This window comes from Nilaparvata lugens, chromosome X (genome assembly GCF_014356525.2).
Source record: "Nilaparvata lugens isolate BPH chromosome X, ASM1435652v1, whole genome shotgun sequence".
NCBI classification, from domain to species: Eukaryota; Metazoa; Arthropoda; class Insecta; order Hemiptera; family Delphacidae; genus Nilaparvata; species Nilaparvata lugens.
Window position 1 is genome coordinate 101,621,798 of NC_052518.1, and position 13,084 is coordinate 101,634,881.

The 13,084-nt window shown below is 32.2% G+C and overlaps 1 protein-coding gene across 2 annotated transcripts in view; it reads left to right on the forward strand.

Moving 5' to 3' along the window:
* LOC111048729 overlaps nt 1–13,084 on the forward strand; it is a 22,201-nt gene continuing 9,117 nt past the window's right edge. Inside the window, exon 1 of one of the 2 annotated variants that reach the window (XM_039442851.1) lies at nt 1–508. In XM_039442851.1, coding sequence (XP_039298785.1) covers nt 33–482 — 450 coding nt within the window. In that variant the 5' untranslated portion in view covers nt 1–32 and the 3' untranslated portion in view covers nt 483–508. The remainder of the gene's footprint in view (nt 509–13,084) is intronic. The other variant, XM_039442852.1, reaches the window with a different exon arrangement.

Consider the following 13,084-nt stretch of genomic DNA (forward strand, 5'->3'; position numbering starts at 1 on the left):
AGTTGGCAGCGCACTAGCGCTCCTCAGTTTTCATGGCTCATTACGCCTCTAACCGGCAACCAGTCAACACAAGTCTCTCAACTCCGTGTAGTTTTGCGCGATACAATATGCGTCCGGCTGCCACGAAATCAAACCAGGGAGAGGGCATCACTCTGGAAGAGGCCCGCCAAGGTGATGGAGCCATGGTGATCGCGATCGAAAACCAACAACAAGAAGCTGATTTAGTTATGGAACAGTTCGATGAAATCGTTTTTGGTGGATGCGACGATCAAGCACGATCCGCTCCAGGAGCAGAAATTGTTCGTCCATTGAACTACGCCGCAGGACATCCAATGCAGGATAGGCCTTTCTGGATGCGCCATCTAAACTTTACTTGTGATCGTTACTTGTTTGTGATCGTCATCTTGATAATCTACCTGATCGTCGTCATCGTCGGCCTGGCCATCGATATTTGGGACAAAAGTGACTTGTCCGCTTCCTAGATCTGCGGCTGCCGACACTACTTATGGTATGTCAAATTATTGTTGATTATAATTATTAAATATTAAGACATTGATGTTGTCAATACAGAAGCATTAATTTAGTTAAAACTAATTAATTGATTCAATCATATACCGTCGACCGGGGTGACTTGGTCCCACCTCGCGGAAAAAGATTCAAATCAGTTTATCTCCGATCTCTGTTATACGAAATCGATGTTTAATATTGATACCCTGATCATTATCTAGGCTCTACAATCGATATATTGTTGAATCTCGATATATTACTTAAATTATCGACATAAAACCTAACTGCTTGCTTCATCTTGTGATTTTGTTGTCTGAAAACTTCTAAAAGACTTATGATATATATTTTTGGTTTTTTATTTCAATTGGTATATCCAAAAACTATTTATGTGAATTGGATAGGGTTCTGATACTAGTTGAATACATAACAAGGTCATTTTAGGTTAAACTTGGGGTGACTTTGTCCCAGTATAAAAATTGTGTTATTATGCAGGATATGATGCAAATACAATTCGAAATATGATAGATATCATGTATTCTACCTGATAAAACATAATAACTATTCATCTTTCTTAAAATTAATACGTTCTCAATATTCATTTTTTGCTGATTCTGTAGCTGGAGCCAACATGCCTCGACGCTACAAAAGATTTTTAGGCAGCAGAAACTAAAATAATTTGTGATTTTTTTGAAGTGGATTTCATTTATTATTAATGTAACTATTTATTTTAAAGGTTAACAGTTGGTTTCACTTTGCATAACTCTTGAAAATTAAATTTTTTCATATTTTTCAAAGTGAGACAGTCACCCCAACCCCTGGTTGACATTGTCTCTTATTTCCAAAGAAATATTTATATTTGTTTAAGTTGAGAAAAATTCAAACTTTTTATAATGGAAAATAATCTTCAAACATTGCAGAATACAATAGAAAATATTGCAAAAATGTGTTTCAACTTAAGTATTAATTGCAAGCACTTTAAAATCTCAACTCCCCAAAATTGGGTCAAAGTCACCCCGGTTTACCGGTACGTGAGAATATAGTGGTATTGACAACTTCAATGTTTTATTCTTCTTATTATAGGTCTTATGTGTGCATCAGGTTTCTAATATTAGTCTGATAATCGTCCATCGGTGCTGGGAATCATTATAATATAGTGTCTTGAATTTACCACATCTCTTCATCCACAACGAGAAATAATTTTTATTAATTAACAACCAATTTTATTCTGGAGAAACTGCCCATATTATGGAAAAGTAGATGATGCCCTTGTCCCTTGGCTTATGAATAACAACTGGAGAATAATATTATTCAAAAATACGATGAAATTACGAATAAAATAGAATTCAAATCAAATCAAATTTTATTCAATGATATCGCTTACATGACAAATTCCTTTATACAAATTATAATACAGCTCATTGAATACAATACTGTTTGCTTAAGAAAAATCTTGTCTGCAACAGGAGTGAAATTCATTCAGAAATTAATTCACTTATGACAGTATGTGATGATGCATAGTGGGATAGTATAAAAATATGATAACATTACTGTGATTGTTAGTATGCAGAATAACTGTGATTAAGGGAGAGATAATAAATTTCGACAGTTTTAGACAAATTCTGACATGCAGTTTACTAAATATTTCTACCTCTACAGTACGGTATAAAAAATAAAAACATATATAATATTACTTTTTATATAAACTTAAATTTGATAGTGTTACTGTGATGCATGCAAATTACGATTGATTGATTACTTTATTTATGTAGATTACAATATATACTGGCTTTTACACTTATATACAATAGCTTACAATACAGCAAAATTATAAATGAATTTATAGACTAAGAAAATGATTTTTGAACTGCATATGATATGAAAAAAGCAATTGGTAATAGCTATAGATAATATTGTTAAGCATCTACATAAATATTGGAGGAGCTTTGTACATATATTATTATTGTCCTATGCAATGCAGAATACCGAGAAAGCTGCAAACCTTTGTTTAAAAAAATGAGAGTGATGGCATTCCCAGCTCTCTATATTTATTTCAAAGTTGTATATGTACACTTTAACATTGAAAAATTTGATGTGAATAGACACCACCATAATTATGCAACAAGAAATGAAAATAGCTTAAGAGTTCCTAGGTATCAGCACAGTGCATCTCAAAAACTAAATCCCTATATGGCAGTGAAACTTTATAACTATTTGCCTGCCACTATAAGATCTTTATGTAAAAGTGCTTTTAAGTTGAAAGTAAAGGAAGCTTTAATAGGAGAAACCCCATATAAAATAGCCGACTATTTTTCTATAAATTGGAAAATGTATATATAATCAATATGATAAATGATATATAAGTAGTTGATAAGTGATTGGGAAATATAATTTATACCTTATTTAGAGTGTAATGGATGTATTGAACTTTGTAAAATTGCCTTGTGTACTTGTTGTTGCAGGCTCATGTTTGCCTTGTATTTACTAGAGTTACCAAACATGACGTTGTCTATAATGTGTAAACATTCTGTGACAATAAAGATATTTATTTATTTATTTATTCATTCTTTGGAAAGAATATTCACAATATCCTTCCAACTAACTCTCTACCAAAACGTTGATTTCATTAATTCAACTAAGGATTTATGAGAGCTTATTGGACCGACAGTTTCAGGTGAATTCCGTGACACTTCATTCGAACTCTGGAATAATGCCCCTATTAAATGTTCCCGTATGATCAATAGCAGCTTGGACGTCATCCAAACTTAATCCAGAATTGAATCAAGCTTTGATTGCATTTATTATAATGTATTATATTCACTATTTAAACCATTAACTGATCCAATTATGTTTCAACTAGGATACTGCCCAGTGACTCACATTTCCAACTAAACATTCTAATTCGATGATAACTAACATGCAAGTAATTCAAAAGTTGGCGTTTCTTTTTATTTTTCATTGAACAAAGGTATCTAATATTAGTCTCATGGTGATGGAAATGATTATAATAATAGAGACTTGAATATTATGTTATTCACATCAAAAGTTGACAGAATTTTCGTAATGGAATTACTGTACTTATTTTCCAACTCCTAATATACTTTTTTTTAATGAAAGAATAAAACATAAACAATGAATGGATCATAATATTGAAAGAAAGGGGTCCTACCATTGCAGGTGGGATACGAGATTGAATATTGTATTAACAAAAACTTGCTACTCTCCAGTTTTGTTTTAAACGAAATTTTTAATAGTTGGTGACAATAGCCTATTCTTTCACATGAATCATGAGAACGTTCAGACCTCGATCACCAAAAACCATCTATCCAGTAGTAGCATAACATTTTATTACATGTTATTTACTTCAGAAATTAGCAGAGCTTTCGGAACGGAATTATTTTTCATCAGAATTCTTTTCCGTTTGATTATTATATTAATTCATAGTCAAATTCAAATTGTTTTTTATTCTGATTCAAAAATCAAATACATACAAAATTTCAAATACATCAAACATCAAAAATGGAAATAGAATACAAAAAGCACTGAAGAAATTGTATAAAATATAATTTATGTAATAAGGCTTTCTACGTGTATGATGTATTATGAAAAAAACAAAACAAAAAAACAAAGCTTTTTTGAAACAGAATATTTCTAGCTTGCTGTAAGCATATAATGCTTAACGCGTGCAAGCAGGAGTGCTTATACTATAATTGAATAAAATCAGAAAAAAGAAAAAAAATTTTTTTTGGGCAAGAAAAAAATGAAAACACACACTCACACATTCACTCACCTCTCATACATTTCTAGTTTGGGCTTAATTACTTTTTGATATGATTTTCAACAACTATAATAATTATTATGTCGAAAACTAAGAAAGAATAAAAAACATGTGTTCTAAACAATCAGGCAAGATATTTCCAAGCCATTTAAGAATGTAATATTTGAACATTTTCCTATTATCAATTCTCTTTGCCTCAAAAGGTAAATTATTGAAAAATTTCGGACCTAGAAATACAAACGATTTCTGGAAACAAGTGGTATATGACCTGGGAAGCCTTAGCAGATCAGAAGTGACTCTCCTAGTTTGATAATTTGTTCTCTCCCTGAAAAGTGCCTGACCACTGTTTCCAGACATTACAATGAATAGGTATAAAACTTTGAAAACATATATGTATCTTAGAGGCAAGCATTTTATATCTTGAAAAAGGGGAAAGGCATGTTCATATCTTCCTGATTTTTTAACAGCTCTGACAATAGATTTTTGTAAGGTTATAAGTGGTCTCAAGTGGGTAAGTAGAGCCCCAACAACTTATTCCATAATTCAGTTTAGAGTCAACAAGAGCAAAGTATAACTGTCTAAGAATCTTATTACATTATGTGTTGTGATTCAATACAGAATAAATTATTCATATGCAAATACAATTCAGGTAAAAACAACAGGCATTTACCCAAAATTGCTTCAAACCTTAATAATTATCAATTATTATTAAACGAAAATCCAAATTAAATGTTGTAAATCACCCCGAAGACTTCTGCTACTGCAAATATTGAGAACAGGGTTAACAGCTAGATGGAAATTCGATGAGATGTTATATTCAAAAAATTTTTCCAGCCCCGTAATCGAACCTGGTACCTCATAATTGCTAGTCAGGTATGCTCACTCTTACACCATACTGACAAACTAATTGTCGGATCGTAATTAGCATTTGAATAAATGCAATCTCTCATTAATTTCCATCTACAGACTAAATTGATATAAAAGTGCTACTATCACCTTGGAATGTTTCCTGAGTTAGTGTTCACCCTTCTCTCAAAAGTTATTCCTATCACGATTTTTTTTCAATTAGAAATAATGTATTAGAAAAAAAAGTTGTAAGAGGGTGATTTAGAATTCTAATGAGGGATTTTTGAGTGTTTGGAATGATCTTATTCACGAAGTGTATTACACACTAACATTACATGTTGTGTACACCGAAATATCACATACAACATGAACATATTCTACATTCACATACCGTACTCTTCAGATTTGATCCACAGCTGCATGCTCAACATTTAGATCAGAAATGTTCAGGTCTCATGTTAACAAATATTCTACATAAGTAAGTTACCTTACTATCTTAAAGCTGTAATAAACAATCACCAAGCTTTGATAAACTATAAACTGAAATAATCAATCCTTCAAATATATTTCGCTTGCATGACAAACTGCAATCATTAACCTTGGATTTTTCGGAGTACAGTACAATCATATTGAAAATAGGGCAACCGACCTGGGATTTTTTCTAGATTCAACCATAGAGAAACAATAGCGTAAGTAGATATCCCATGGTATAGGGCGTTTATGTCGCAACTTTTACTGTTATCTCAAGCCGATACTTCATGTAATTCTTTCCCGTGAAGCTGTGTGACGCTGGTAATCTCTCATATTGTGCCTTTCATATACTCTCACCCCAACAAAACAGTAAAATTCGACAATAATCAACAGTAATCGGCTTGAGATAACAGTAAAAGTTGCGACATAAACGCCCTATACCATGGGATATCTACTTATGCTATTGTTTCTCTATGATTCAAACCACAGAAATATTTGTTGTGTAGTTTGCTTCAATGGATGTAAAGATACTTTTTTGAACATAATGTAAATATTGCAATTGAAAATAGAATTTGTGAACAATTTTCACGAGTTCAATAGTCTCATAACTATGTCGTATGTCAGCAACGTTTTCCAAATTAATTTAAAATAACTTCGACTATCAACAGTGCAAATTTATTGGCAAAGTGCAAACTCATTACTTGTTGCAAGATAATAAAGTCAGACGAGACAGGATGTGAATATTCTTATCGCATAAACGATCGTTATTTTGTCCATAAAAATTCCGGGTGTGCATTGTGGACTGTTCTACACTGATTGTAGCGAGCATATTTTGATCGAAATTAGTTTTTATCTGTCTCCGCAGCTAATCATTTATTGCTTTTCCCAAACATAATTCCATATTGGGAAGCTACTGTAATGAGTGTTTATTCTTGATTTTGTATTGAGATATTATTCTACTTCAATTTACGGCTTTTGAATTCGGGCTTTAGATGATTAGATTGACAAAATTAACTAAATCAGTATTGAATAATATTTAATAATATCTGATATTCTATAGAGAGATTCACGGTATAATAACAGTGGAGAAAGATAGGAGAACAACGTTGCCGATCCTCTGTCTTGTCAATGCCTCCTGATACAGGTTTATTGATGTAGACTAATAATAATCAATATTATTATTAACTATTTCTTTCATTTATTTCTTTCCAAAACATACATGAAAATGTACATGAAAAAGTCAAAAACTAAAAACTAACTTAAAGCTAAAGAGAAATTAGTGACTGTATAAAATTCATTTTTTTACAGTAAACTCGTCTATACTGTAGCATGCTAAATCCATCAAATATGCTCTCAGCAATTCCTTAAATTTTGATCTATCAGGTTCATGTCTTATGCAACCTGGGAGACAACCATGGGGGATTCCCATGTACGTTGGACTTTGTTTATATTTTTCCTTATTGTGTTTCTTTATTGTAAAATTATTTTTATTTCTTGTGTTGTAATTATGTATATCTACTTGCCGTGGGAATCTAGATTCGTTAGTTTTTATATATAATATTGTCCTATAAATGTACAGGCTGTACACCGTCATGAACTTTAACTTACTGAAGAATGGCTTGCATGATCGCTCTCTATCAAGATTTAGAATTATTCTTATTGCTTCTTTTTGTAATAGGAGTATTTTATTTAAGTTTGAGATGCTTGTTCCTCCATATATTTCAACTCCATATGAAATGTGGGAGTGGATCATTGCAAAGTACACTGCTTTTAACGTTTCTAAGTTATAATTATATTAATAATAATTATTAATTATAATAATAATCAATTATATTTTATTGAGCGAGAAATTATATTTTTCAATAATTCCTTAATTGATTTTCATAATTAAGATGTAATATTTTGTTGATTAATTATTAATTCTACATTGTTAAAAGACGATCTGGCAGCAAAGCAAAGTGAGAAAGAGGTAGTTGAATGATAGACAAGGATAGCAATACCATTGCTAATCAAATACTGTCATTATAACGTGGATCTATACCGTGTCATATACCTAGAGCTAGCACTTGATTGTACAACTGAATTTTAGTAATAGAACTAATGACCAGTTGTCAGCCACTAGCTTATAGTTTCTATTCAATTTTCCTAAATAAATTGCCATTATAACGTGGACCTCACTATAGCTTTGGCAACTGCCAGTTTATTGAATAAAATATTAGAAGAGGTGGAGTGTTTTATGAATTTGGGTGTCATTTATAGTACGGGTTTCTCATTCACCAGAGTCCAGACATATAGGCTTTTGTATTGGCAATTCAATGTTATATTTTTCTGCCTGCTCTTCCCACATATTCTATCATCCCTAGGGTTGCCACCTTTTTTAAGAAAAATAAAGTACATTGGTAATCACAGGCCTAAAAAATATAGAACATTAGGTTTAAATAAAGTACATGTCATTTTTACCTTTATATTCAAAAAGTCAGCATTCTGTGGCATTCCGATATACTCATAAGAATACACATTATTGACATGAATATCGCTGATTACTATTAGAATCCATTATAATTATTATTGATAGAATAATTCGATTCCTCCAAATAAGAACATAATAGCTTGGAAAGTTATTGATTACATACTGGTATGACGAAAATAATCATAAATAATTAAAAAGATAAATTAATTTCATTTGTTACAAATCACACGCTCATACAGAAGAATTGTTTAATATAGTATCATGAAAAAAACATAATTTATTTTATTTAATCCAAAAAGTTTTAGAGTTGGTCTTCTAAATTCAAAACGTAAGTTATACTCCTTGAAAAAATGCATAATATTGTTACTCTTCAACAATTTAATCAACTCTAGGCTATTGCAAAATAATTCTAGGTACACAAGATTAAGAAATTTAATGCAAAAAATTGCACTCTGGCCAAAGATAAGTGTACTTCTCAAAATACAATTTTAAATGATTTATTAAAAACATGAAGAACCCTTTATTTATATGAAATATTTAATATATTTTAAAAGAACGACCGGTTTCGACTCTGACAGACTCCGCCACTCTACTAACCTAAAATGTTTTAATTTCCTCGTACTTTATTATATAGAACTTTATTGAGCAAAATAAAGTATTTTTGCGTACTTTATCTTGCTTACAAAGTATAAAGTACAAGACCTCCAAATAAAGTACAATACTTTATTATATAGTACAAGTGGCAACCCTAATCATCCCACTTTCTGTTCAAACATTTTTTGCGCAAGTTTTCGTGGCCTGTTTGGTTTCAAGGAGAGGGTTTTAACTGTAATGCAGCTCGATTAGATAATGGTGTAAATTATACGATTTCCACGTACATAATATAACTGGGTGTAGAAAATAATTTCTTGATAAACCCCTAACTACTATCCAGCGTCTATGAGACGCCACAAGAAAAGTGTCCATTGTTTCCTCCACATTCTCATCATTACAGACTCCGGTCTGGCCCAGTAGCTGGCAGTTGGCCAGAAATACGTCTATACGTATAGACGCCACAAGTGTTTGCTTGAGTTTTTATTTAGAGTGCCTATCAGATAGCCCAGTCAAATAGTCATCATAATGAGCCCCGACCAAACAAAAATTAAGGTAATTGATTTTATTGTTTTAATCGGTCCATTTGGGTACTAGTAAGAGTAATCTATGGTTTCCCACCAAAATTTCTGAAGGCATAAATTTTGGCAGCCTGAAAACCACGAGAATTTCATACTTTAATTTTTTTCACGATATCTCCAAAACCAACTGTTCAATCAATATTTTTGTTCTATACTTTTTTGAAGATCATTAAATTCTCTACAATTTTCATACCCTAAATGTTTTCCTATCTCCAATAGAAAGCGAGTTATAGGTCGTCGAAAATTGGTAATTTTTTTCAACTTTGCGAAAAATCGCTAAATATATTGATTGAACAGTTGGTTTTGGAGATATCGTGAAAAAACTTAAAAAAGTACGAAAATCTCGTGGTTTTCAGGCTGCCAAAAGTTATGTCTTCAGATATTTTGGTGGGAAACCATAGATTACTAGTAACCAAATGGACCGATTAAAACAATAAAATCAATTACCTTAATTTTTGTTTGGTCCGATGTACTATTTGATTGGGCTAAGACGTAGGATAGTGTTGACGTTACATTTTATTAGAAAAATGTTGTAGTTCGTCGCAAATGGTCGAATCCTATTAGGTAGAAGAGTTTTGTATTTTGTCGCAAATAGTCGAATCCCAAAAGGTCGAAAGTATACTTTCCCATATGGTCGAATCCTATCTAGCCGATGAGATTCGATCATTTGCGACAAACTACAACATTTTTCTATCAAATGGGATTCGACTGCTTGAGAATCGGTCAGATGGGAAAATCAAATTTTCGACCTTTTGCGACAGTTGAGATTTTCGGCCAAATGAGATTACTATTAAAACTTTTCGATCATTTGGGATTCGACCATTTGGGAAAGTTCAAGTTTTAGTGGCATGTCAAATGACCGATTCCCATTTGGCCGAAATTATTATTTTGTTGCAAAAGATCGAAAATTGAAGAATCCCAAATGGTAGAATTGAAACTTGTACTTTCCCAAATGGTCGAATCCCAAATGATCGAAAAGTTTTAATAGTAATCTCATTTGGCCGAAAATCTCAACTGTCGCAAAAGGTCGAAAATTTGATTTTCCCATCTGACCGATTCTCATACAGTCGAATCCCATTTGATAGAAAAATGTTGCTGTTCGTCGCAAATGGTCGAATCCTATTAGGTCGAAAAGTTTTGTAGTTTGTCGCAAAAAGACGAATCCCATTTGGTAGAAAAGTTTTGAATTTTGTCGCAAATGATCGAATCCCATCAGACCGATAGCCGAGTGAGAAACTGGAGAAGGAAATAGAAAAACCGGTTCTACCGATTGCGCTCAGAATTTGTTGAGTTGAGCCGGCATGAATGTATGAGCTGCGCCCCTAGATTTTACATGCTATATCCGATCACGAAAAAACTTGGCACACACTTACAAGAAGAAGAAGAAGAAGAAGAAGAAGAAGAAGAAGAAGAAGAAGAAGAAGAAGAGAAGAAGAAGAAGAAGAAGAAGAAGAAAATATATGTCTTCATGGTTTAATGCTGTTCTTAGTGAGAATTTGTGTGTATTTTTGGCTTCAAAATTCATAAAATAACTTAATTAATTCAATGTGCAGTGATAATTAAGTGTGATATTTAACTATAATTTGGTGTTTTAATTTTTCTAAATTTAAAATTTGCATCTCATATTTATTTTTGGACGAAAGTTGAGCTTGAACTTCTTACAGAAGAAACATAACCTATTTTTTGGACATGTAATCAAAATTTGGGAATGGAATAGTTTTGGGCCAAGCCTGTTGTTCCTTCCCAATCATATTTATATGATTTGTTATTGTATCCACGTATAAATAAATAAATAAATAATTTTACGTACGTTTCCATGAATTACACTCAGTATTCTGGTGCCTGATTTATCATACTTCTACATACCTTACATCAATTTATCATCGGTGCTGCGTTAGAAAATGAATTACCTAAGTTATATGCTTTGTTTAATAACATACAAGGAACACAATCCCGTTTTTTCCAACAGATACTGACTTCTGATACTGACTTGTGAGTGATATTGTTCCAGCATTAACACTTTGTTCTTTATCTAGGAGAGCATACAATTTTCTAAAATTAAAAATGAACTTACCATTACCAGTATTGTTAACTTTATCAATGTTGACAAGGAATATTAAATGTCTTCCAGGACTTCTAAAAGAAGTTCTCACATTCATGACAGCAAAATTGAAAGCTAAGGAGACAATCGAGAAATTGACTATCTTGAGCTTTGATGAGATGAGTATAGATTCACGTGTAGTGTATGACAAAAGAGAAGACCAAATTCTTTAACCACACTCAAAAGTTCAGGTTGTGATGGCAAGGAGTCTATGTAGGATAGATAGATAGATAGATGAAGAATTTATTTTTCACTTCAAAAAACAATACAAAATAATATCAAATTAATACAATATCATTCGTCACCAATCAATACCATAGTTCATAATAATCCGAAAATTCTTAGGCATAGCCAAAGCCGTCAGCCGGAGTTGATAGTTATTTAATCTATATCTCATCCTTATCTTCTAGTTTTTGTCAATGTTCTCACAGTAGGCTACAGAGTGAACGGGCTGCACAATGTCATGCGATAGCACTCAATAAACTTTATAAGGCAACTGGGAAGTTAGCACTAAATATTAGTCACTCATAGCACAGTAGTCCGTCTATGCTTGGAGTCTTATCATTTTCAGTTCATTTGAGAAACCTGAATCATTATTATAGGCCTAGAGATGAACTACACATTGATACAAAGTAAATTATTCTTACTTATTAATTGAACATACAAATAATTCTTTATGAAATGAAGTGATACAATGATAATTTGAACAATAAATAATCATCTTCAATTAAACCGATGAACTCAATCATACATGTCCAGAGCTATATGTACAGTTTTCGGTTTGGGAACAATATTTACAATGACATATTTATTTTCTATAATCCACAAGTATTATTAGAGTACAGCTATTTTTAGAAATTAAATTCATCCACAAGGAGCTTTCTATATCTCAATTTTACATTCACATATCCCGCTAGACCTTTCCAGTTTTTACCATTTAAATACTCTTGGACCATTTCATCCGTTATCACCGAGCTTCCAAACCATTTTACTCGGTACTCTGATAGCACCTTACATTTTCCTATAAAATGATAAATGTCTTTAATTTCTTGACTATTACATAGTGAACAAATATAGCTGTTCCCCCCTATCTACTCTAAAATTCAAGGGTAATAATGATCCTCTCGCTCTGAAAATTATGCTAATCATCCTTCTTTTATTTGAGTCGTTTAAATAATCTTTCATAACTGCGTTATTGGTTCTTAACGTATAATATATTTGATGAAACTGAGAATTTGAAGCTTTCTCCCACCAAGTTCCCAGTACATTACGGCGAATTTTATCAATTATATTGTCGCATGTCATCTCCCAACGATTTGGCTGAGTTATAGGGTCCACCCATCCCTCATTAAATTGATTAAATAATTGTTTCCATTCACTACACCAGCCACTATTACTCTGTACCACTAAGCTTGTTAATATTTTAGGGAATCTATGGTCAGGTAATGCAAGTGCTTTCAATATGTATTTGAAATGGATTTTTAGGGTCTGTAGCCACATAATATCCCTCCCGCTTTCTAAATATAGAATATAGTTGGGCGTATTCTGCGGTAACCCGAACATTCGTTTCATGAAAAATCTATTGGAACATTCTACATCCTCCCTACGTTAATACCCCTACACCTGACCAGCATACGTGATAGTTGTTCTACTCACTGTCTCGAAAACTTGCCATTTAGTGGATAACGGTACATCTTCGCTGCCTATAAACTTCCGCCATAAACTATTAATACCGTATCTTG